Source organism: Necator americanus, chromosome IV (genome assembly GCF_031761385.1).
Source record: "Necator americanus strain Aroian chromosome IV, whole genome shotgun sequence".
Taxonomy (NCBI): Eukaryota; Metazoa; Nematoda; class Chromadorea; order Rhabditida; family Ancylostomatidae; genus Necator; species Necator americanus.
Window position 1 is genome coordinate 27,343,352 of NC_087374.1, and position 23,254 is coordinate 27,366,605.

Below are 23,254 nucleotides of genomic sequence, written 5' to 3' on the forward strand. Positions count from 1 at the left end.
ATGAACTGTTACATTTTTATTCTGTACTTCGTTAGAGTCTCGGTGAATTCCCGTGGATTATTCCTCTGGTTTCTAGAAGTGATTATTCTAAGTAAAGATTACCTAGTACTAGTGTAAATGTAAGAATTGCTGTACACCCAAACATTTTTTGTTCTCAAAGATGCAGAAAAAAGTTTTCAGAAGAGTCAACTGATCCTCACTAACGCAAACTTGTTAAATGTTTTAATTTGGTGAATAATCTTTCTGACAGCTTTACCAATAGCGATAGATGAAAATACAATCATATTTAGTAATTTCCAAAGAATAATGCAGTGAAATGACCCAATATTATAACGTATGGTAATAACAATATTGTAATATTCTAACGTTCCAACGACTCGACGAGAGAACCACTCAAAAATGTACTGCAATTTCTCTCCACAGAATGCCGAAAAAGAAAGGTTCGGAGCGACTAGGATTAGAAGATGAACGATTCACTCATCTACGATCGGACCCCAAATTTTCCGGATTGAGTAACAAAGAAAAGAAGGTAAGCGAAAAGAAGGTATTGCGCAAGCACCAGTTCCTCTTCTGAAAAGCTTGGCTTTTCTTGCTATATTGTATGCTGCTCAAATATGAAAAAGTATTAGGTGCTTGTATTATAGTGTAGTTTAAGAAGTTCAGGTCACTATAGGGAAACGGTTTGCAGCAGTAGTCACGGATCCACGGTTCTCAGCGAAGGCTCGTGTGGATAAATATGGACGCCCTGTTAGAAAAACTGGTGGTGTGTTCAGTTTGTAAACTATGCTTGAATTAACTCTTGCTCCGCAAACAGGGATTAATCAGGTGATCTCCTGGACCTGTATGAAGTTGAAGACAGCGACGAGAAGGAAGAGGTGAAAACACCTGAAAAGAAGGTCAAAGTCTCAGAAAGAGCTGGTGAAAAGCATAAGACAGAGAAAAAAGTAGAAGAAGAGGAGAATGACACCGATGAAAAAGAACCATCAGATAGTGATGATGATCGCCCTATTAAGGTGCGTTGGCTCAATGCATTGACTTTATTTGTCATTCTACAACCTTTCATTCAACCCAACTTTTTGTGCTTCTCTCGAGTTTCCCCTTTTCTCATTTTGATTTAGCAGATATGAGGGAAAATGTAGGCGAATCTTTAGATTGATCTTGCTCGTGGTGAAGGCAATGTGGAATCGTCATCTGACGACGATGATTCAGACTCCGAATCTGAATGGCAAGCCGACGAGGAATTGCAGATGGAAATAGATCTGGCTCATCTTGATGAGTAGGTTCTATTATTTCTTCTGATCAGATGACCCTTAAAAGTCTACTGGGTGAACGACTTTTCAAAAAGAAAAAAAGCTGTGATGACTGCATCTTTTGGTTCCTTTTTTGTATGAATTCCCAGAAGAAAACTTCAATCTAAAATTTGCAGTGACGCAGAGCAAGTCGAATGGGCCACTAATCGGATTGCGGCTTGCAATATGGACTGGAATGTGGTACATTGTGAAGATTTGATGATTCTGGGCAAGTCGTTCATGTAAGCACCACATCTTCGTTGTTTACTCTACTTTCCAGTAGGATCAAGTAACCCTTATCTAATTTAAGACCTTCTGGCGGTTCTATAAAACGAATCACAATATATCTGTCGGATTTCGGAGCAGAGCGCTTAGCTGAGGAAGATAAACATGGTCCTCGGCTGCAACTGAAAAAGCCTTTAGGGGAGTATGATGGAGATAAAATCGATGAGTAAGTTTTACATCTTATATGTAGTGTAGCAGTATTTTAAAAAGACATTATTTGAACTATATCTAGCACAAGTTTCGACGCAGAGTTTTTAAACCCTTCTTCCAACAATTTTGCTCGTTTCAGCGAAACGAAACTTGCGATGCGAAAGTACCAAGTTGACCAATTACGATATTACTATGCCGTTATTGAATGCGACTCAACGGAAACAGCAGTTGCTATCTATGATCAGTGCGATGGTTATCAGTTTGAGGCTAGTAATATCAAGATGGATCTCCGATTTGTGCCGGAAGGGATGGAATTTGATGTGGGTAGTTCCTCGGTGGTGAAGTATCTAAAAACCCTTTCATTTCTTCTTTTTAGAAGGATCGCATTAAGGAGGAACTTAGTGAAGACGATGTGAACGTGGGGAAATATAAATCAAAAGAGAAGGTGAGGTATATATTCGTGTGTAATACACCAATGGACTTTAAGGATTTTCAAGGTTACCAGGTGGAGATGTATTCGTTGGTGAGAGTGGAAAAGAGAAGCGAATTAGCCACTGGGTATCCTGATGTTTAGTAGTAGTGAATCGTGTCTTTTACGTTACATACTCCGTGAAAGGGGTCCTGGCATCTAAATAAGCAAAGTTATAGGAAAGTGAACTTTTATTTCTACTAGATACCAGCATTAGACATTTATAACTGTAAGAATAGAATTAGACAGGTGAAGACGGGGAGTATAGAAGCAATTTCAATAAACATCGGAGGTTCGTTTGACATAAGTGTTAGTGGTGCAGAAATATATTGCTTATTTTATCGAAAATTTCCGTGTTAAGATAATATCGGCTGTTGCGCAAACAAGTGCTCGAATAGGCTGGGATGAAAACGAAGAATTGCGTCGGAAGAAGTTTGAAGAGGCTTTCAAGTGAGTATTCGGTGGTTCTTCAAAATAATCACATGAGCAGATGGTGAGATCCTTTTCTCACGAAAAAAAGACTTCGTATCCACCAAAACTGCTTTCATCGTATATTTCCAATCGTATATAGGGGTAAATATACGTTCTCATGAAACCCCTTTATTTTGAATTCAAATCATTTATCATTGTACCAGTGGAGTAACGTTTTATGCTTCGCTTGAGTGACGAACAACTACGTATCCGCTCTCTTTCTGGACAGAACACCGTTTTTATTTTTCAACGGTGCAAAGCTAGCGGTGTCTTTTTTTCTGAAAAAGGACGATGAGCTGAAGAAGGAGGCGCATGCACAGTCTGTGGTGAAATCAGCCTAAACCACTTAAAGTTTTCATAAGAAATGGTTACACGATACTTACCTATTACTTACCTAGTGACACGATTGAAGTAGTTAAATCCCTCACTGACGAATGTCTACTATTGGCAGGACCATTGGTTGTTGACAATAACGCAGCTTTTTCTGCTTATTAGCGCACATTGGGTTCTAAAGAGAGTTGATGACTTCCAGTTATCACTAGGTAACTTCCAGCTATCACTAGGTAACTTCCAGCTATCACTACTTTTGCGCCCTGAGTCCGATTTCACTTTAACGCAATCGATGAGTACTTCAAGATTTCAGTAGTGATGATGACGCTGGTGCTGACCTTATCGCCGACTCTGATTCAGATGATGAAGAGCGCGAAAAAAGTCGACAGGCACTCATGTCGCTCCTAGGAAACAAAGAAGAAGTTGATGGATTACAAGTAGGTTTCTGGTTTTTGAATCTTCAGAAATTTTGGTTCAAGCGTAACAGCAATGTTAAGAAAATTAAATAAAATCAATCAATATAGCTTGATGTTTCTAATTGCTGTTCCACATATTCCCACAATATTCCCTTCTACAGGTGGACTGGGATAATCAACAAGTGGAAGGTGAAAGTGACGTCGAATTTGATAGTGAGGAAGGGGAATATGAGGATAGTGATGAGAATATTCATGCTAGCCCAACTGGCGCAGAAACTAAACAGGATGAAGAAGAAATTAGTTTGCAGAAGATTGAAGCGAAAAAGAAGCAGGTAATAGCTCTATTCCCTACTTTTAGATCGGCAGCTTGTTCACTTGTCATTCCAGGATTTTCATGTTTTGTATGTTGTTTGATGAATAGTTGTAACAGTAGCACCTGCCATTCCTTACTTTTTGTTCTCATTGCATGGTATTTTCTTCCCTTCATTATCCTTTTTTTTGTTAGCTTGTCTTTTTTCTGCGTTGCGCTGTGGGACCCTTGCATATGTTCGCCATCCATCTGCACAATAAATTTTCAACAGTTGTGAAGATAAAGCCTTTGTTATAGAAGAACACATACCAAGCTTATTTGGAGCGAAGGAAACAAAAGAAAGCAGAACGAAGACAGAAAATAAAGGAATTGAAGGAAAAAGAGCGAGATGCACTTAAAGCTGTCGGTGATCAAGCTAAGGCTAAACAGAAGGTACGCAGTACACCGAATCGTAAATCAATTACTAATTCAAGTGGCTATATTTAGGAGAATCGTGCTGCGCTTAAAGCTGCTAAGCAGAGAGAGGAAAAGGAAGGAGTACTCGCTGAAGCAGTGGCTGGTGACGAAAGATTTAAAGCTTTGTTCACAGACAGCGCATTTGCGATCGATCAGAGTTCTCGGAATTATAAGGTAGGATTTTTTTTGGATTTTGTTTAGAACGTCATTGAATGAAATTTCTTCCTAACATTTTCTAGGGCTCCAAATTAATTGAAAAGCAAGTGTCTGTCAAACGAAAAGCAAACGAACAATGTCAGCAATCAGGAGATACAAACGAACCCGATCTCATTTCAAAGTTGAAGAATAAATCAGCAAAGTGGAAAAAACAAAAATAGGTTTTTGGGATAGCCAGATAGTATATGTTGGTATTGTTTATTTGTTGTTTCAAAGTTGAAATTTTTAATCTTCTGGTTGTTATTTGTTTGGTGTAATGTCACATGACAACATTATGGGATTTGTTTTTGTTGATGTTGTTGATAATAATCCCCTGATAAGGTACTGGATTTTCTCTGTTGCAAGGTTATGATTATGATGCAAGATCGTTTCATAAGTTTTTGATACTATTCAAACTAAGAAGACTTAACATCAGAAAGAAGTCCCTTCATGGTCCATCTGCGATTTATTAATGTTTCAAGTTATATTTCGTTAGGGCCAAACGTCTTAGTACAGGTATTCTCATCTTGGATCCTAGCGCCGAAGAGGACGTGGACAGTGGTCACAAAGGCACTGCAGGCCATCTAACCTAACTTTTGACCTTTGGGTCGCCTTTCTTTCTCCTCAGCACATGTCCATTTCTACTCATCTTCCGTTTCTTCCTTTGACAATTTTCATACCTGCATTCACCCGCAACTAATCCGTCTTCCCTCAAATAATTCAGCTAGAGATGTTATCGTCAGAGTTCCTTCTAATAAAGTAGTGTCATGAGAGATTATCCTCTCATAACGACGTCGTGACATTTTGATGAGAATACGCATAGGGTTAATTAATTATAATAGAGTGAAAACGGTGCAGTTGCGCTCGAAGCGGCGCGGTGAAGATAGCGGTTGGAATCGAGGACCCTCGCGTAAGGCAGCAACGAATGGTGGTATTATTGGTCCTTAATCAATCCTAACCGATACGCAACCGCATACGCAATTGCACCATGCTTCAAGTCGTTTTGACCCGACTATACTTTACTTACTGCTTTGACTTCCCTCGCAATGGTCATCAAAAAAGTCACAAGCCTCGCTCCATCAATTTGAAACCACTGTCTTTCCTCTACTTTATGATGTTTTACACAACAATATTCCTTCTTATTTTGTTTTTAATGTGCATCCTGTATAAAATTAGATAAGCATTAAGTATCCACTTTACTGCTTATTTCTATTACCAGTACCACATCTTATACTTTGCTATTTCTATCAGAACAATGGGAAAGAGATTCAGAAAAGGTGCAATATGAAGAGGAATTACTCCAAATAGCTGATTTGAAATGGAAAAATATTAGCAACCACCCAAACACCAGCTGTAGAAAAACAGGGTGTACTTTACAGCAGAAGGAAATAATTTTCCTATAAATGAATATATGCGAGCACGATCAGTGGAAGTAACTTTAACTCTATTCTTTCTTTCATTGCACATTACAAATTGTGCATTATGTGGTATATTTCATGGATTTGATCAAAATACAAAGTAATCAACTAGAACTGGATATAAATAGAATTACTAGTTTCAGTAAAGTGAAAAAAAGTGAGAGGTATGAGATCGTTAAAAATTAGCAACAAAACTGTACATACAAAACAATTGATGCAAAATTGAACATGTTGCTGAGTTGTTATTGATCGATGGAGAAGTCGAGGTCGACGGCTGAAACATGGGTGACGAACTCCACGCTTGAATTGTGATCATTGTCTATATCGATTCTGTTTTCTTCCATAGATTCGGCTACATACTCAGACTGCGGTACACTATCTATCCGAGACTCTTCATCGCAAACTTCTTCAGTGCCCTTCCGACTTATATTTGCAGTGCCTTCGTTTTCTTCGACTTTAGAACAACCATTTTCGTAGACAGACGGTTGTGGGACATCCATCTGTAGCGCAGAATCCTCAGATACCGTAGTTACGCCGTTTGTGTCTACTTTAGCGCATTTCTTCTCTGGTGATTCCTCATTATTGATCCTTGCTGATGGACGCTTTCGTGGATTTTTCGGGGTTTTGAACTCTTCTATTGGATGTATTGATTTCCAGACAATTTCTGAAATATATATTTGAAACTCTATAACAGTTCCATCACAGAATATTCGACGAATGAATAGGGGCTGGAAGTTTATGGGGAAGTTAAGCATAGAAGTCTATTCTAACAAGCGAACAGTTCTTTATAAGGCAAAGTAAGTGTGAGGGCCTAATTATTTCATGTTGGTAAGTGGCTTCAGTGGTAATCCACTATCACTAAGCATACATGCAGCAACTTGTATTCACACATTTTCTATTTGTATTCGCAAGTTGGTAGCCCTAAAGAGGACCCTTGGGTTAGCCTTTATGAAGGCTGCTTGCCGCCACCACAGTTGGTGCAAAGGCGCCCTTCCACAGCAGTCCACGATCATTGGCCAAATTCCTCTTTGGACCTCGACGCAATCTCTAGTCACGTATAAATCAGAGTGAAATCGCAAAGAGTCAGCAATTCAGCAACATCAGCCATTATGCGAATGAAACGGTTTAACGACGAGAACGGTTTCTGCGCTCTATGTACGTTTCTGTGTTTTCGCATATACGGTACGAATAGTTCGGTCTTAGTGCGGCAGAATGGCCGCACCGAACTACCTTTGCACTAGAAAGCTTCCAAATGTTCCCAGTAAAAGTGAATCTAAGAATGTAAGCCATATGCAAACTGAGCTGCAAACATCTTAAAACATTTCCAAGTCTATCCATATAGATGCATGAAGTAGTCGTCATTTAATGTTCTCCTAAGATATGCCTGTGAAGACACCTTGCTTCTGCGAGGCAATTTTTCGTATCAGTGGCAGAAAATCGAATGAGAATGGATAGTAACTCATTGATTCACTTATTTTATATACTAAACAGTAAAATTGGAACTCAAATAGGAAAATAAAAGTTTTAATAAGAGGGAGAGGAGATGGAATCGACGTAGGACCATCTCGAAACACAATATTGGATGTTGCTAGTAAAGCTCCCCCTGTGATCCTACCCGTTACGCTCCACCGCGCTGCTTCGAGCGCAACCGCTTAGCTGCGGCCTGCCTCATTTCGTTTTGACCGTACTATGTAAGCACTCTTAATATCTTTGCTAATAGTCTGTAAGCGAGCTGGATCAGAGAGGAGGAGCAGCAACACACGTGTCATCTAACTGACAAAATATTTTCCTTTGGTAACACTCAATCTGCTATTTTTGTACAGATACAAGAAAAAAAAGAAAATAATTCTTACTTATTTTTTTACCTCCATTTTTTTCCTTGTCATCATCCAACCATATTCCGAGGTGTTTTAACACTCTCAACATGACGTCGTCAACAAACCCATGGATAGCAAGATCAGTTTTCTTTTCCTGAAAAAAAAACTATCACAGAACGAACTTCGTTCAAGACCGTGTATGAATCCTCTCTCCACTCGAATTCCACTCCGATTGGTCTATGTTTTTGAAGAATATGACAAGCTGGGGTTCTCGTTTTTTCCTGCTTCATTATATATATATATATATATATTAACTTTTATCGAATCTTTTCAATTTTTGCTGCACTCCTGGGCAAAATATGCAGTGCTGCAGTGTCATACTCATTTTATTGATATTACAATTAATGAAATAATAATATCTTTTGATTATCTTTGATCAGGATCTCTTTCTCATGCTTAAAACATAGCTTAACGGAGTAAATTTTCAAGAGAACTTTGAATTTCCTCACATGTTTAGTCGCCTGAAGATTCACTGTAACCATTTTGCCTCCATTTTTCCGCGCTAACAGTGGCATATCACCAACTGGTACTATTTGTAGGGACGTTCCAAGGCACAGTGAGAGGTCGGCATTCTAGAAATAGTACTTTTCATAGTTATAGGAAATCGAAGTACTTCATTGAAATTGGCTCGCCTTAGCAAAGTTATACGCTATCGTCAAATCTGGTTCTGGCAAAGCATCTTCCCAATCCAGCGTCGTGTCACGAAGTCGTCCGCGACAAGTACGACCTTTGGGAGTGCCTTCACATAGCCGACCTGTCAGCCTTAGACCAACGGTTCCTGTCGTGAAGTCTCGGTAGTATCTCCTAGATATCAGCGATATATTTAATGAACAATGTCTTTGCAAGAACACATGCAGCACCTCGAGCACTTCTCGCATTGTTCACAGAACACATTCCCATGAAGTTCAGCTAAGCGATTCAATGGAAAAGAAGATTTCGGATGAAGACCATCGACATTTTGTGACACAACAAATCTGGATACCAACAAATAGCTGAGAACAACTAAGGAGATAGATCTGAGAAATGATACTTGACAAGTCCGCGTTCTTCAAGCACTTTTAGAGCACGGTGTGTTAACGTAGGTTGAGCACGTGAGAAATCAACGCTTTCGGCGACACGTCCTTCCTTCTCTATGGTCCAAACTCCCTTAGGTCCACGGAAATCTGCGATTCCGGCAGATGTCGAAATACCTACACACAAATTTTTGTCGTCACTAACCAACACAACGCTTTTTTTAAAGCTAAAACACAAAAAAAAAATCACCACCTGCTCCTGTCACCACAAACACGCATTTGCTTCGTAAAAGCAGTTGCGCCAATTCACCGCATTTTTCGTCGATTACTTCTGGTGAATCCATTATCTACAACGGATCCACAGTCTTTCGCTGAACTGTTTCTCGTTATACATCTGATACATCTGTTATACTGATCTCTATTCCTCATTTTGCATGTACACTAATTCCAGCTACATCAAACTAAAATAATTAGAACAGGAATCGGAGATGGCGCTGGTTTCATCGGTGTACTATTAAATAGCATGTGCAAACACCTGGTAAACTTACTAATTTGCAAATATAACACTTCCGTTTTGTCTTAATCTAGTCACAACGCCAAAAACTAGCAAAATGCATTGATCCAAATGAAGATTGAAAAGAGTTCTTGTACTTCATGAATTAGGAAGTGGGTGCAAGTGTGACATCCCACGATATCTAAAAAAAACTAGCGCAATTACTAAATTGCTGCGAAAGCTTTTTTGGCTGGAGTATTCAATCAGTTTCTTAAGCAATTCAGCTTAACCATACCTCAGGCATACCAACTTCTCCCTTGTTCTCGTATGGCGACAAAGCCTGCGCATAGTTCAACGACATGCCTGTAGTCAGTGTTAGAAAAATCCTGGTTTTATTGTTGGAACACACTATAACAAGGCTAACTAACGTAATAGAAAGCAAGAAATTGAGTGTCTGAAACACATGAGAGAAGAAAAAACAGCCTGAGTAATAAATAAAAGGTTTATTAGATTGACCTGAACAACAAAAGAAAATAAATACACATGTATAGTAGGCACCTGATGGTGGAGATAAAACAAAACCGTACAAAAGGGAAAATCAAACATTCTATCCTTCTGTAAGTGCTACTCCGGAGCCGAGCTCTCCCACTCCTTTAGCACCTGTAAAAGTTGAAATTAGCAAGTTGGAATTTCTCCTTTGAAAAAAAAAACCTGGAACACAACCTCCTCAGTGTATCGTCCTTGGAGGTAGTTTCTAGTCAGCCCAAGACACACTGGTACCCTGCTTATTATGGACGCGGCTCGAGAAGAACACCATGGATGGTTCAGAATTGCACAACACTGTGCAACTAACTGACTTCGGGTAGACTTGTTAACATTTCTGAAATGTATAGTTTTTGGAGAAAACAAAAAAAAACCTAAGTTTAATTCATTAATATTTGTTGTTAGTTTGATGCGAAAATAGAGACTACTATTCGGTTCATAACGACATGAAACAAGGACTGCGGCATGAACGGCTAAGCGGTAAGCGGCTACGCTCGAAGCAGTGCAGTGGAAAAAACGGTTGGAATCGAGGTGGAACCACGGCGAACCGGAGAGATGGGTGACGATAGCGAGGATCCTTACACAATCCCAACCGCTCAACGTTTTGACCCAAATATAGAAAGATAGTCACTATTCGACGTTGCGATATTAGCCTCCATGGAAATATCAAGAGATAAGGGGACAGTTTTCGCACTATGATCCGCAAGGAAAGATGGGTTAAGATCTAAAAATTGAAACTATTTTCAATGTAAACCGTTGTTCAAAACATGGTAGTTTTTTTGGTTGATTATTACACAAAGAAAGTAGAAAGATAAGTAATGAAGTGGTATAAAACGACCTGAAGCTGCAGCTACAATTCGAGTGAAGCTAGCGAGACCGCAGCTACGGTCGCACCTCTATCTCTGTCGCGTCGCTCCAAGCGCATTCGGCTACGCAATTGCACTGTTTCAAGTCGTTTTAACCCAACTACATATGGAAAGCCCACTACTTTAGGTAAACAAACTAAGCCGACAACGCGTCGTTAAGAACTTACTGTTCTTCCTTCATTTTCCATTTTTCATTTGATCATTCTCTTGCTATCCAAAAAACCCAAATATGCAGAAAAAAACTCACACAGCCTTACGTATATTCACAGCCACTCGCGTAAGAGCCATTGCTAGCGCTTGAAATTCCAACTCAGCTGAATGCGATTTAACAGAAGCAAATCTGAACTAAAGAAATTGCCTCCTGGTTTGCAGTGAAACAATTAAACAACTGACATTTTCTGAATCTCGGCTAGAACTTCCTCATGATTCGAAGTTCGAGAGCTTTCAATCAGTTTCACATAGGGGGACTGATTGAGGTCAACTGGAACTTCTCGACATTCCGGGAAATCTCGAGCACCATCGAATCTAAACAGAAAAATAACTGGGTAACCTACTATTATCTACATACGGTGATACTACCAATCCATCCATTTTAATATTCTTTTTTTTTCTTCTACGTTTGTCCACGTCACCTTCGTGAACCTCTTACCGAACAATTCCGATTTTAAAAAGTTATTTTGGAGCTCAGTTAGATTTATAAGGAAAAAAACAACAAATTTTCACAAGACGAACTCTCAGCCGATTTCAAGAAAAAAGAAGAAAGAAGAATATGGAGCCAGGGGGCAGGAATTTACAAACCCACGTCTTTAAATCATACTCCAGAAAATCACAATCTGCTCGTAATAAATGTCCTTCATCGTCTCGATTTCTTTGTTTAAGCAGTTTTAATACGTCGTTGTGTGCAGTGGTTGGCGACATCGCTACTGCAATCTCCAGACAGAAGCGACGCTCACGAATATCTTTCGTATGCCGCAGTAGGCCTGTTACCGACGACATCAAAGACTGTATTTCTCTGAAATTCGTTGAATCACTTTCTGTGATAGTAGCCAATTCGTATTTGTAGTAAAGTTAACTCTCATCGCTCTATCACTTCAATTTTCTGCAGCCAATATTATTACCACTATTTTATCGTATAGATAATTTCTACTTTCTATTTTAGCACATCCAGTATGCGTAATAAGTTTCTTTACTGTGGATCTCCTTATCAGAAGATGCGTGATCTCAAAATCAGAGAACACTGAAAAGACAACACTGACTCTTTAACGGTTGCTGAATAGCACTGAATATGTCCTAAAGTTAGACGAGCAAGGAAACTCAAAAGGAGAATCCGTTGAAGTGACGGCAGTTTAGACAGTGAAGAGCACCGTTTCGCCATCTAGAAGAAAATAGTCTTGATAGATAGTATCGACGTATAGTATGTAAAGGGGTAAATCACCTCGCGCCAGAATTTACCCCTCGTCGAGACAATGAAGAAGGCCGGTACAATGCGACTTTTCGTGATATAACGGACAACGAAACCTGAAGAAACTCATTTTTTAATATTCAGAAAAGTTTCCAAGGGATATTTAAAGTAACTCACCGAACAAAATAGTAGCAGCACTTCGGACAAGGAATTCGCTATGTTTCTGGGCATCCACACAATGCCAAAACAAGAATTCCACGAAATCAGCTGGCATTTCTTAAAAGAGTAATCGAAAAGATATTCACCTGAGAAAGCACTAAAAGAGATCAACTCTAAGTCGCAAAACTAGTAAATCCTATTGAACTGCTACTAACTAAACTACTGATCTACACACGTACTGCTGCGAAGACGAAAGCGAAATTGTGCAAAAAAAAGCTTAAGATTTTTACTGGTGGGTAATGGACTACTTGAATTTTCCGCACACTTCACTACTTGGTAGTTTAGGAAATGAAGTGAATCATTAGAAGGAGAGACATTTACTACGGGGCTCGACAAAGTGCGAAGCAGAAGAACGAAATAAAGAAAACGGAGTTCAGAAATCAAAACGTGCGTTAGAATAGATAAAATCATACAACGGTCACAAAACTAATCCCGTTCACCAAAATACTTTCGAAAAGAATTCACTTTCAACTCACACGTTTCGCATCCATAACCAAGGCTTCCCAAAATGGTAATTAATAACTTAACTTTGATGTAAAACTGTCTAGGATATGAGAACGGACTCACTGCAATCCGCTTTTGATGCGAACAATTTCAAAGTCTTAAGCACTCGTTCGTGTACTTTTGAATCCAGGAATGAGTTGGAGAGAGTTGAGCGGCATGACTAAAGCAAAATGAGCTTCACATTAAAGAAAAGAGCAAAGTAACACATACTAAGTGAAACCTTATGAGGAATTAAATCTCAAAACGCTGTTCTCTTATCTCATTTCTTGTGGTTTCGTTGAATTTTCTCACAAAAATTTTTCGGTAGATCTCAGAACTACTTCATTTTCTATACATTGTGGAACAACAGAAATACTCACTTCGAAACAGATCTGCAACAAATCTCTTGATCTCTCGCAAACAGACCATAGAATCCGAGATAAAGGTAATGTGCGACATTGTGTGTTACTTGCAATCAAGCGATTCATGGCCTCAAGTTATTACATTATTTTCCAGAAATACACCTGATGAACTCTATCAACCGTGAAAGACTAACCCAGCAATAACGATACTCTATCAAGAAGAAAAAGTGTTCCTCAGAGTGTTGTTGAGAGAGAATTTCATCTATAGCTGCACATCCTTGATCTACTACCACCTAAACCTGCCATGATTCGTAAAAAGAAGCAATTGCGAGGATGAACAAATATTCAACGGAAATTTTTCATAAAACAACTATCATTACTACAACACTGCAGAAGAAAGGAAGAGAACACCTTCAAGCGACACCTAGTTACCGCTCCAGAGACCAAATCTAAAGCTGTTACCGCATCCTCATGAGATATTATGAGATTGATGAGATCCTGAAAGCAAACACCATTGCAGATAGTACAGTCTTCCAGCATGAACGATGTTATGTACTTACAATTATGAATCTGGCGAATACCCTTTGATTATATCCTGCCTTACTCAAATTCTCATACAGCACTGGAAAATCTGGGCAAGTCTTTGCATCAACAGATCCAGAAATCCGGAGAAATTCTTCTAAGCGCTCCTTAGCTTGTTCTGGAGCCGGCAATGGCAAAAGCTCGGTATCACTGAGCTCATCAGGAAGATAACTAGTACCACGCTAAAGCAAAGAATAACTGCTGTACATGGACAAGGACAATTTAGATTGAGAAACTTTGAGGCCCAACCTGTTCTTCATCTAATTTTGTTTGCATTTTCATTGTTTCGAGCATTTTGTTCCATTTTGATAGTCCTCCCTCCGACATACTGCATGAACTTGACGCTGTTTCTACTGCCTTTCGCAGATTTGTTGAGGAACTCATGCCATTACTTAATATGAACTCCTCTGAAATCATGGTGCAGAGTAAGCTGTGGGAATGTGGATAAAGTGTAAATAAAGAAATTCTTTTAACCTAAAATACGGCTGTTCTCCGACTGTCCTAATGTCTTTCCTAAACAAGTTGTCCAAATACGAAGCGATGAGAGTCGTATCTCAGGAAGGTGCCACTTCAACCCAGCACGGATGAGCTATGAATACACGGTTTCATTTAGTTAACAACAACAAATCCCTGTCCATTCAATAGAAAAGATTGGATTAAACCAAGCCTTTTCAACCACACTCAGCTCAAAAGAAAAAGAAACTAAAATGCAGACATCACCGTGTTCAACATTTTCTTAATGAATTTGAGAGAATACTATTGTGTGTTTTTCTGTGGTGCCACACAAAGAAAGAAAAAAGGGAGATTTGCGTGTGAGTCGAATTCATTTGAGAGAGAACACTTCAAAAAAAAAGCAGAGGAACTTCCAACGTCTCCTACCGGTTAAGACAGGGCTCTTCCACAAAGCTCAACCATGATAATTAAAAATAAAAGAGAGAGAATAGCGAACAAAACAAGAGAACCAACAATATCATTTTGGTCCAACTCGTGATGAAATCGTTGCTGGAGTACACTGGACACATTTAAATAAGCATCCAATGCTCGATCAGCTTCCCAGAGCACATCCTCGGCTTCCTCACAATCCCATCGAGGATCAATGCAGGACACATCCTGTAAGCCGAATTTTGAACAAATCACAATTGTATCAAAACGTAGTAACGACGATCCCTTCATCACCTCAGTCTCCCATATGTGTGGCGGCCAAAGGTCCTCATCAATATTCAAGAACCTTTCGCGAAGAAAATCTCGAAGCGTGAAGAAGAATTGACAACTTTCTTCTGTGACATCAATTCGTCCAAACCATCGTAGTACGTTCGATCGTATACATCTGAAAATATCAACAGCAACTCTCAAAGCCCTTCAATACGAGGAACGAAACAAGAATTTACACTTACTTCAAATGATGCGTTATATTTTCTGAAAACAATTTCAACAATCCAGTCGATGTAGGGAACCGTAGCACCAGAGCTGCAATCAGGTCAGCTGCAGCATTGGTGATCAGTTGACTGTGTAACTGCTGCTTCAGCTGTCTGCAGATCTTCTCCACTACATTTTCAATCTACAAATTAAACTATGAAATTCTAACAGAAACATCTCATGCGGAATAATCGATACTATGAAAGTTAGGAAATAGTCCAGAAGGGTAAAATGGAAACTGCGCATACCTCGGGAAGGCTATTTTCCCGGAGGAATATCTTCAAAATTCCATACCTACCACGGAGATGGACAGCAAGTTCGTCAAGGCAGAAATGAACGTGCTGAAAAAGTAAAGAGATGTTCAGCAAAAGCGAAAAATTCTGCATGAAAAAATGATTGCAAAAAAAAAGAGCAATAAAGGTAACTACATGTTGAAGAACTAGGATGTGTTTACCTTTTCCTCTTCGGATGATGTTTTCACAACAAAGTGAACGGCAGTTTCAAAGAATTTCGATCCACGCTCCATTTCAGCTAATAACACATATGTAATCAATACATTTCTGTAAAGTCGAACTGTAGAAAAGCGCCATAGAGACGGAAAAATCCTTAGAATACTGACCTTCTTAAGCTCTTCATTTCTTCTTCTGCAAAGAAAGTGACCAATTCGCCAGCCTTTTTTGTTAGAATCCTTGCCAACGTGGCAAGAAACATAGCCTCGTCATCGGAATCACTATAAATGATTCAGTACCGTCACCTACATTATTAGAAGCTCTTAATATAAGCAAATAAAACTGTATTTTACAGGTTCACTGTCACAGGATGTTCGCCTATTCACCGTGACCATACTAAGTCAACAACAAAGTGCGATCATCTCACAGATTTTGTTGTTTCGAATTTCGTTGCGACTCAAATTCACTATGCATCAAATGCATAAAACGACTTCGATCCTTGTTTGAACAAAAGAAGGACTAACAATTAGACGGTCAAATTAAACGGTCAATGATCAAACGGCTACAATTCTCTTACATTTTCTGCACCACCACTTCAGCAATAATGTTATAGGTACCACCTGTTGGGTAAAGAAAAATTAGCGAAGAAAATGAAAGTGCACTAACTAAATACGGCGCTTCTCGAAGCATACCATCCAGATCTTGATAATTTTTGCTGTATGCTCGATGTCAGCTGCTTCAAGCATGGCTGTCAGCACTACCCAGTCAACTCCTGGGTGACGAGAAGTAACTTCGTCTCCTCCATGGATGTTTTGAGCATGTACCAAGACCTTGGCTGCGGCGAGTCTCGTAGCAGGTGAAAACTTTAAAACAGTCACTCTTCCAGGAAATAGCTACCAAAAAGAATTTGAATAAGACGTGAGTTCTTAAGATGAGAATTTTTACCTCCTTATTCGATAAGACACAGTGAACATCCTCCAGAACATCAGCATCTACATGACTCGTATTTCTCGCACTCTAGAAGAACCATTACGAGATTTGTTTGATAAATGAGAAATGAGCTGGATGTTATGAATAATCTAACCCTCAGTTTAGAAAAAGAGGATTTTTTTTTTTGTTTTAGGCCAAAAATGCTGAGTTACGAGTTGCAAATGCTTGATTGCTTTTGTAAACCAAAAAAAATTATATTTCATTTTCTATGGTTTAAAGGCAGCGTATCACGAAACTGGCGAACTTAATGTTTGCATCAGGAAATAGAGATCGAAGTGTGGATTTCGAGAATGAGCCTTGCTCCGCTCAATTCTCTCTAATCTGCTGAAAACGCACCAACCTTGTGCACGCACCGTTTAGACAGACGAGCGGTTGAAATCAGTGAGCTCTCCTCAGCAACCTATTCGATTAAGACCAATGAATAGGTTGCTGAGGGAAGCCAGATCATGTACAAGGAGGATGATTCTAACGTAGTTCCTAGGAATTAAGGCGGTTCTCACAGCTTTTTTTCAGGACGATTAGGAAGAAATGAGCGGCGCCACGCAGGTGCTCGTAATCTATACTTCGAACCCTATATTTGCTACGGAGACTTAATCATATTCAGGTTCGTGATACGTTGCTTCAAACGGTTGCATCGCCCTACACCTCTGTAATACATAACAATGACAAAAAGTGCCACTGTTTACCACATTTGAAAAAATTAATAGTTAATCACTCTAAATAATAGATTGTGGAGAAGAGGGTGATTCCGTCCACTTCTTCCTAATTGCCGTTAAAAACGGTCCGGAAGATGCGGCGTGTACACGAGGCTGGCACGCAACTCGTTGTAGAAAATAGCGCCCCGAAACCCTCGAAACCGCTTCTTTCGGGCGATTAGGAAGAAATGAGCGGATCACACCCGTTTCTAGAATCTACGATCCCGTATAATCTTTGACCATCGGAAATCCACATCACGTTAGTGGGTGATGCCTCTAATTGGGATTCGTGGGGTGATGCCTCTAATTGGGCAAAGTGAAATTTCGATTCCCTGGTAACGTTTGAAGCTCATGAAACCAGTACAAGACATCATGAACTCCAAGGCAGCAGAAAGAAAAAGGAGTTTCAATTGAGTAAAAGCAAAACTTTTCAGGATCGAGGAGCACAATCTTTGAAGTAATGGGAAGGTGGTCACATGTACTGCAGTAAAGTTGCAAAAAAATGTGAGAAATACGGCTATCATAGATCGATAATGTGGTAGACACGTTACAAATTACCAACTAGTTGTTCTCTACATTAAGTATCTGCTTTGAAGGTTTTATTTCATATCTTTATGCGATACGACCTGGCAGTATATGGCATATATATATATATATATATATATATATATATATATATATATATATATATACCATATACCTAGCATCCGCCAAGCGGAAGGAATGCTGACCGAATTCGACGAAACATGTGGATGCATCAGTCTTCAGCTGAATCCACAAAAGACGATGTTCATGCGGAACGGATGGGTCTCGGATGCCCCATTCACGCTCAACGGAACGAACATATCCGAATGCACTAGATACGTTTATCCAGGTCGGGAAATGAACATGATGAACGACCTGACCCCCGAGCGGATCAGGAGGAGACGAGCGGCTTAGGGAGCGTAAACAAGCATCGAGGAAGAAGACCAAAAACCCCTGCTCCGTGCTCACCTCTTCAACACCACCGTACTTACTGCTTTGACCTATGCTTCGAAAACCTGGGCATTTCGCAAGCAGGAAGAAAACGCGGTGAGCGTCATTGAACGCGCAATTGAGAGAGTGATGCTAGGAGTATCCCGTTTCACGCAAGTGAGGGACGGGATTCGAAGTTCTCTCCTACGTCAGCGATCGAAGATTAGAGACGCCGCCGCGTTTGCCAAGGAAAGTAAAATAAGGTGGCCCGGACACGTGATGCGCTTTAATGACAACCGTTGGACGAGAGCCGTGAGTGACTGGGATATTAAGCGCACTACAGGAAGACCGCCGACCCGATGGTCAGATTTCTTCACGAAGTCCTTCAAAGAAAAATATGATGCTCTTCGTGTCCCACGCGAAAGGAGGAACCACTGGGCTACTCTGGCACGCGATCGGGACAAATGGAAGAATTACTGGCGCCCGCTCGACCAGTTCGAAAATCAACGGGAGTCAAGGTAATCAAGGTAAAGGTTATATATATATATATATATATATATATATATATATATATATATATATATATATCTTCACAACGATTTACCGCCTCATAGTGGCGTGGAGGTGACACTGCGCGTCGAACTGCGATGCACAGCGGAGGTTCGTCCTCCGGCAGGGTCTCCCAAGCTGAGAAGGAGTTCGACACATCCGACATTCCGACTTCTCGGAATCGGAAGCCTAGCTAAGAGTAAGAGCACTGCTAAGATTCACCACCGTCTTGGCAAAATGTCGCAAGGTGCTTCCTTGATCCATATAGGTTGGGCGACGACCTGTGTTGAAAGCTAAGCTCACCGTGGCATGGCTGCTTAGTTTGGGGAAAAGTCTCTTTGCCACTCCAGCATATTCACTGCCACAGTACCCTGCACACTGGGCCCTGGCGTCTCAGACGTCGGACGGTGTGGCGACCGGTGAGAGGCGATCAAATCTCAGGTTGCTCAGGACGTCATTGTTTCTGGACCAAGGCGACACACGTGATTGCTCTGCAGGAGACCAAGTGCAGAAGGAGCGACGTACGACAGATGAATGACGGTTCACTCGTCATTCGTGGAGAGAAGGTTCCGTCGCGAAATGTAGGCGGTGTTGGTTTTGTTGTGCACCCATCTGTCGTCCATCTCGTCGATTCTCATGAGATCCTGTCACCTCGTCTGGCCATTCTTCGCCTCCGCCCTCTGCGCCAAAAATCCATCAGTATCATCAACAGCTACTCACCAACATCAGCAGCTGATGAATCCGAATTGGACGCGTTCTACGAGGAGCTCGAGGAAGTGGTCCGCAACGAGAAGTCCTTCTAAACATTCGTTGTCGAAGACTTCAACGCAAAACTAGGAAAGGCCACAGAAGAGGAATACAGGATTGGAAGATTTGGACTAGGGGACCGGAATGAAAATGGCAATCGTCTCGCCGGGCTGTTGTCCGCCGCTCGCCTCTTTCTTAGAACTCTCTTTTCATGAAAAAAGGTCATCGTCGGTGGACATGGGAATCGCTCAATGGCGCGACTCGTGCGGAGATCGACTACATACTCACCATCCGGAGGTGGTGTCTACTTCACGCCTCAGTAGTACCATCCTTTTGTAGTGGTTCTGATCACCGTCTCCTTCGTGCGAAAATACGACTTAACAACACGATGGAAAAGAACATCTGCTATCGGCAACGAAGGAGAAAAGAAGTCGTCTACGACGACTGCGTACTCGAGGACTCCTTATCCCAAGGTGACTGGCACATCGAGGAGGACCCAAACGTGGACTACGAGATGCTGCTCAGAGGATTACGAGCCTGTGCTGGACGTGCCTCGAAGCCGCGCACGACAAACTTGGATCCAATTTCGAAGACCATCAAGGAATTGTTGGAAAGAAGAAGGGCTTTGAGGCTTGATCCGAATGCATCGCACACTGAGCGGTTAGTAGTAAACACTAGCTGCAGAAAAACGTTGAGGAGGATCTTTTGAAATACAGGCAGAAGAAGATTCTGGAAGTAGCACAAAGAAGAACGAGTCTAAAGAAGTGCCGCAGAGAACTCTGCGAATATAATATTCCGCTAGCAGCCCTGCTGAGCGAAGACGGAACTCGAACGTCTTCTCGTCGTGAGATGGAAATCATTACGGAGAGGTTCTACTCGAACCTTTTCCGTTCATCAACTCTTGTGTCAAGCCCAATCATCCCCACTGGCGAAGCTCCATCACGGATTCTCCCTTCGGAAGTACGAGTCGCTATCAAGAGCATGAAACCTGGCACAGCCCCCGGACCTGATTTTATATCAGCAAACTTTCTTCGGGCTGGTGGCCATCCGCTTCATGTAATCTTAGCAGCGCACATGACATCCTACCATCAGAAAGAAAGGATCCCAGACCAGTGGAAGACTTCGCGAACCGTTCTTATCCATAAGAAAGGTGACCGAAAGGACCTTCGGAACTACCGTCCGATATGCTTGCTGAGCGTGTTATACAAAGTATTCACCAAGATCACGCGCATATATAGGACGCTGGATGAAGCCCAGCCTCAAGAACAAGCTGGATTCCGCCAGGGGTTCAGCTGCTTGGACCACATCCAGACCGTGTCGAGGGTCATAGAGGTTTGCCGGGAATACCGCCTGCCCTTTGTTCTAACCTTCGTCGACTATGAGAAAGCCTTTGACAGCGTAGAAACGAATGCAATACTGTCAGCGCTGGTCGATCAAGGTGTGGACGAGTCGTATGTGAGGACATTAGCCCACTGCTACGATCGATGCACGACTAGGATACAGCTTTTCCACCGCCCTCTCACCATACCCATTGGAAAGGAGGTACGACAAGGCGATACTATATCGCCGAAGCTGTTCACGGCTGCATTGCAATGGATAATGAAATCACTATCCTGGGAAGAAAGAGGCCTACGTGTTGATGGAAGATTTCTTTCGAACCTTCGTTTCGCGGACAACATCGTTCTCTTTTCGAGCAGTACCAATGAAGCAGAAACAATGCTCAACGAATTGAACGAAGCAGGGAAGAGAATAGGACTGCGAATAAACAGAAAGAAGACACAGTTTATGAAGAACGCCTACTGCGAGGATGGAGGAGTACAACTTGAAGGCTCCCAAATCGTGGAAACTCCGTCATACGTATACCTCGGACGTTCTATGAACATGGAAAACGACTTGAAGGAAGAACTGAATAGAAAAATGAGAGCAGCATGGGCAGCATTCGCAGCCGTCAGGGAAGCTACGGACCAACTGACGGACCAAGATCTTCGAGCCCGTCTGTTCGACTCGACAGTCCTTCCAGCGCTCTGTTACGCAGCGGAGACGTGGGCAGATACCGCGGCCACGTCTAGGAAGCTACTTACTACCCACAGAGCCCTTGAGAGATGTCTCCTGAAGTTTAACCGGCGCACACAACACCTTGCCGGTCTTCGTAGCTCCGACTTAAGAGGAATGTCCCGTCTTCGCGACCTAGCAGAATATGTATCGAAAGCAAAACATAGATGGGTCGGTCACATCATGAGAAGAATCGACGATAGATGGACTAAAAGAACGCTAGAGTGGATCCTAAGGGACGCTAAACGTCCCCGAGGGAGACCGCTAACGAGATGGGGTGACGTGTTCGCTGCACGGATGGACCAGCTGAGAGCTCAGCTGGATACGGCTCAAGGACCTCGTCAACGTCACTCACGAAGCTTGAGAACATCTTGGATGACAATGGCGAGGGAACGAAAGAGTGGAAGATATGCTGGGGCCCGCACGTCCAGTGAAGACGGGCCATCTAAGTATCTAAGTAATATATATATATATATATATATATATATATATATATATATATATATATATATATATATATATATATATATATATATATACCAAACAAAAACAAATTCTCATTCCATGTGGCAGTAGAATCGTTGAAAGTAGCAGAGCTTTAGTTAGTTTTTACTTCATAATTTTAAGTTTTTACTTAGTTTCCTTGCACTGACTTAGGCAGAGAAAAAAACTAACATTTAAGCAGTCACTATTGTGGAAGCGTTCCGCCCAACCCAAATTTAACAGGAACATTCTGTCACTCTTTGAGTAGTATTTCATGAAATATAATATTCAGAACTCACCGTAAATTTGTTGAAATAATTCCGATCGTCTTCTGAAAATACTCCAGCCATTCCCGTCTCGAATTTGAACGATAAGGAAAACACCCGTTAAAGAGAAATTTCAGTAGGGATTCATGAGTGTGAGCGAGTCCAACTCAAAATCTGTAAGCAACGTTCGAATGCAAGCAGTTGAGGAGTGTTCAGTTCAAGAAAAAAACATTGTCAAACTATGAGTGTATCGATATTTTCCCGTTTAAGAAAATTTCATGAGCGCAGGCAAATTAAGCGATCGGTCCACATTAACAGCAAAACCTAACATCTATTTTGCAGTTTTTACACACTATATTTGTTGCAACTGTTTTTACCAAAATATTATAACTCTGTTCACTCAAAGAAAAAAAGTGTTATAAACCGTTAATACCATGGTTAACCGAAGAGTAGCATGAGCATGATAGACCCGAATTAAACGCAAAGGCAAGCACATACAGAAAGCGCCAAGTCCGCGGCATTTCAGACTCTTCGCGCGCATTACGGTAATTAAGCATAGATAATGATGCATGTGCCTAACCACCTTAATGCGCTGACCATCACTTTACTTTTTCAGGTTCTATTCTAGATGAGTCACAACGACCTGAAGACTGGTGGAATTTCGTAAACGGTAGCGCTTGAACTGGCACAGTGGGAAATCCACTCATCTCTGCAGTTCGATTGGAACAAACGAGGATCCTACCTCGAGGGCTAATTCCCGTATAACTACACCAAGATTTAGGTCTTTCCGACCCTACTGTAGATAGGTCCATTCGTGAAAAATTTAAAGGCATCACCCCACGAATCTGAGGTGGTGCAGATTTCAGGTGGAGTATTCGTATACGAGATGGGAGACTACGGAGAGAGAGGTGATTCCGTCCATTTCTTGGTAATTGCCGTAAAAAACGGCCCGGAAGATGCGGCGCCGCACAAGACTGGCGCGCTCCAATCGAACCCCTTGTACAAAATGGTGCGCCAAAACGGA

General features: G+C 41.2%; 5 protein-coding genes across 7 annotated transcripts; 3 read left to right on the plus strand and 2 right to left on the minus strand.

The window, feature by feature from the left end:
- Positions 1 to 424: 424 nt before the first annotated feature.
- RB195_002882 (uncharacterized protein) lies at positions 425 to 4,553 on the plus strand (the record flags this gene model as incomplete). The annotated part of the gene is made up of 14 exons (XM_064200336.1): positions 425 to 529; positions 664 to 763; positions 826 to 1,013; positions 1,152 to 1,276; positions 1,427 to 1,531; positions 1,600 to 1,740; positions 1,864 to 2,044; positions 2,101 to 2,169; positions 2,555 to 2,643; positions 3,308 to 3,431; positions 3,572 to 3,742; positions 4,018 to 4,152; positions 4,207 to 4,350; positions 4,416 to 4,553. The coding sequence occupies 14 exons, from the start codon at positions 425 to 427 to the stop codon at positions 4,551 to 4,553; spliced, it is 1,815 nt and encodes a 604-aa protein (XP_064056217.1).
- Positions 4,554 to 6,031: 1,478 nt separating this feature from the next.
- On the minus strand, positions 6,032 to 9,533 carry RB195_002883 (uncharacterized protein; the record flags this gene model as incomplete). Of its 2 annotated transcripts, none has more annotated exons than XM_064200338.1 (8): positions 6,032 to 6,453; positions 7,655 to 7,760; positions 8,116 to 8,238; positions 8,299 to 8,470; positions 8,527 to 8,640; positions 8,697 to 8,856; positions 8,933 to 9,026; positions 9,468 to 9,533. In XM_064200338.1, the coding sequence occupies 8 exons, from the start codon at positions 9,531 to 9,533 to the stop codon at positions 6,032 to 6,034; spliced, it is 1,257 nt and encodes a 418-aa protein (XP_064056218.1). The 2 variants fall into 2 exon arrangements, with proteins under 2 accessions (XP_064056218.1, XP_064056219.1); XM_064200337.1 differs by having other exon boundaries at positions 8,930 to 9,026.
- A 263-nt stretch (positions 9,534 to 9,796) lies between these two features.
- Positions 9,797 to 18,848, minus strand: RB195_002884 (uncharacterized protein; the record flags this gene model as incomplete). Its single annotated transcript, XM_064200339.1, has 24 exons — positions 9,797 to 9,832; positions 9,896 to 10,052; positions 10,829 to 10,921; positions 10,975 to 11,106; positions 11,384 to 11,593; positions 11,838 to 11,956; positions 12,017 to 12,099; positions 12,161 to 12,259; positions 12,770 to 12,866; positions 13,066 to 13,176; positions 13,242 to 13,340; positions 13,459 to 13,545; positions 13,608 to 13,811; positions 13,879 to 14,036; positions 14,104 to 14,218; positions 14,596 to 14,739; positions 14,806 to 14,956; positions 15,024 to 15,187; positions 15,294 to 15,386; positions 15,500 to 15,605; positions 15,665 to 15,775; positions 16,161 to 16,357; positions 16,440 to 16,511; positions 18,738 to 18,848. The coding sequence occupies 24 exons, from the start codon at positions 18,846 to 18,848 to the stop codon at positions 9,797 to 9,799; spliced, it is 2,949 nt and encodes a 982-aa protein (XP_064056220.1).
- Positions 18,849 to 19,212: 364 nt separating this feature from the next.
- RB195_002885 (uncharacterized protein) lies at positions 19,213 to 19,485 on the plus strand (the record flags this gene model as incomplete). The annotated part of the gene is made up of 1 exon (XM_064200340.1): positions 19,213 to 19,485. The coding sequence occupies one exon, from the start codon at positions 19,213 to 19,215 to the stop codon at positions 19,483 to 19,485; it is 273 nt and encodes a 90-aa protein (XP_064056221.1).
- Positions 19,486 to 19,640: 155 nt separating this feature from the next.
- Positions 19,641 to 22,911, plus strand: RB195_002886 (uncharacterized protein; the record flags this gene model as incomplete). Of its 2 annotated transcripts, none has more annotated exons than XM_064200341.1 (3): positions 19,641 to 20,089; positions 20,146 to 21,938; positions 22,847 to 22,911. In XM_064200341.1, 3 exons carry the CDS (start codon positions 19,641 to 19,643, stop codon positions 22,909 to 22,911), a joined length of 2,307 nt encoding a protein of 768 aa, XP_064056222.1. The 2 variants fall into 2 exon arrangements, with proteins under 2 accessions (XP_064056222.1, XP_064056223.1); XM_064200342.1 differs by having other exon boundaries at positions 19,818 to 20,089.
- Between the last annotated feature and the right edge of the window lie 343 nt (positions 22,912 to 23,254).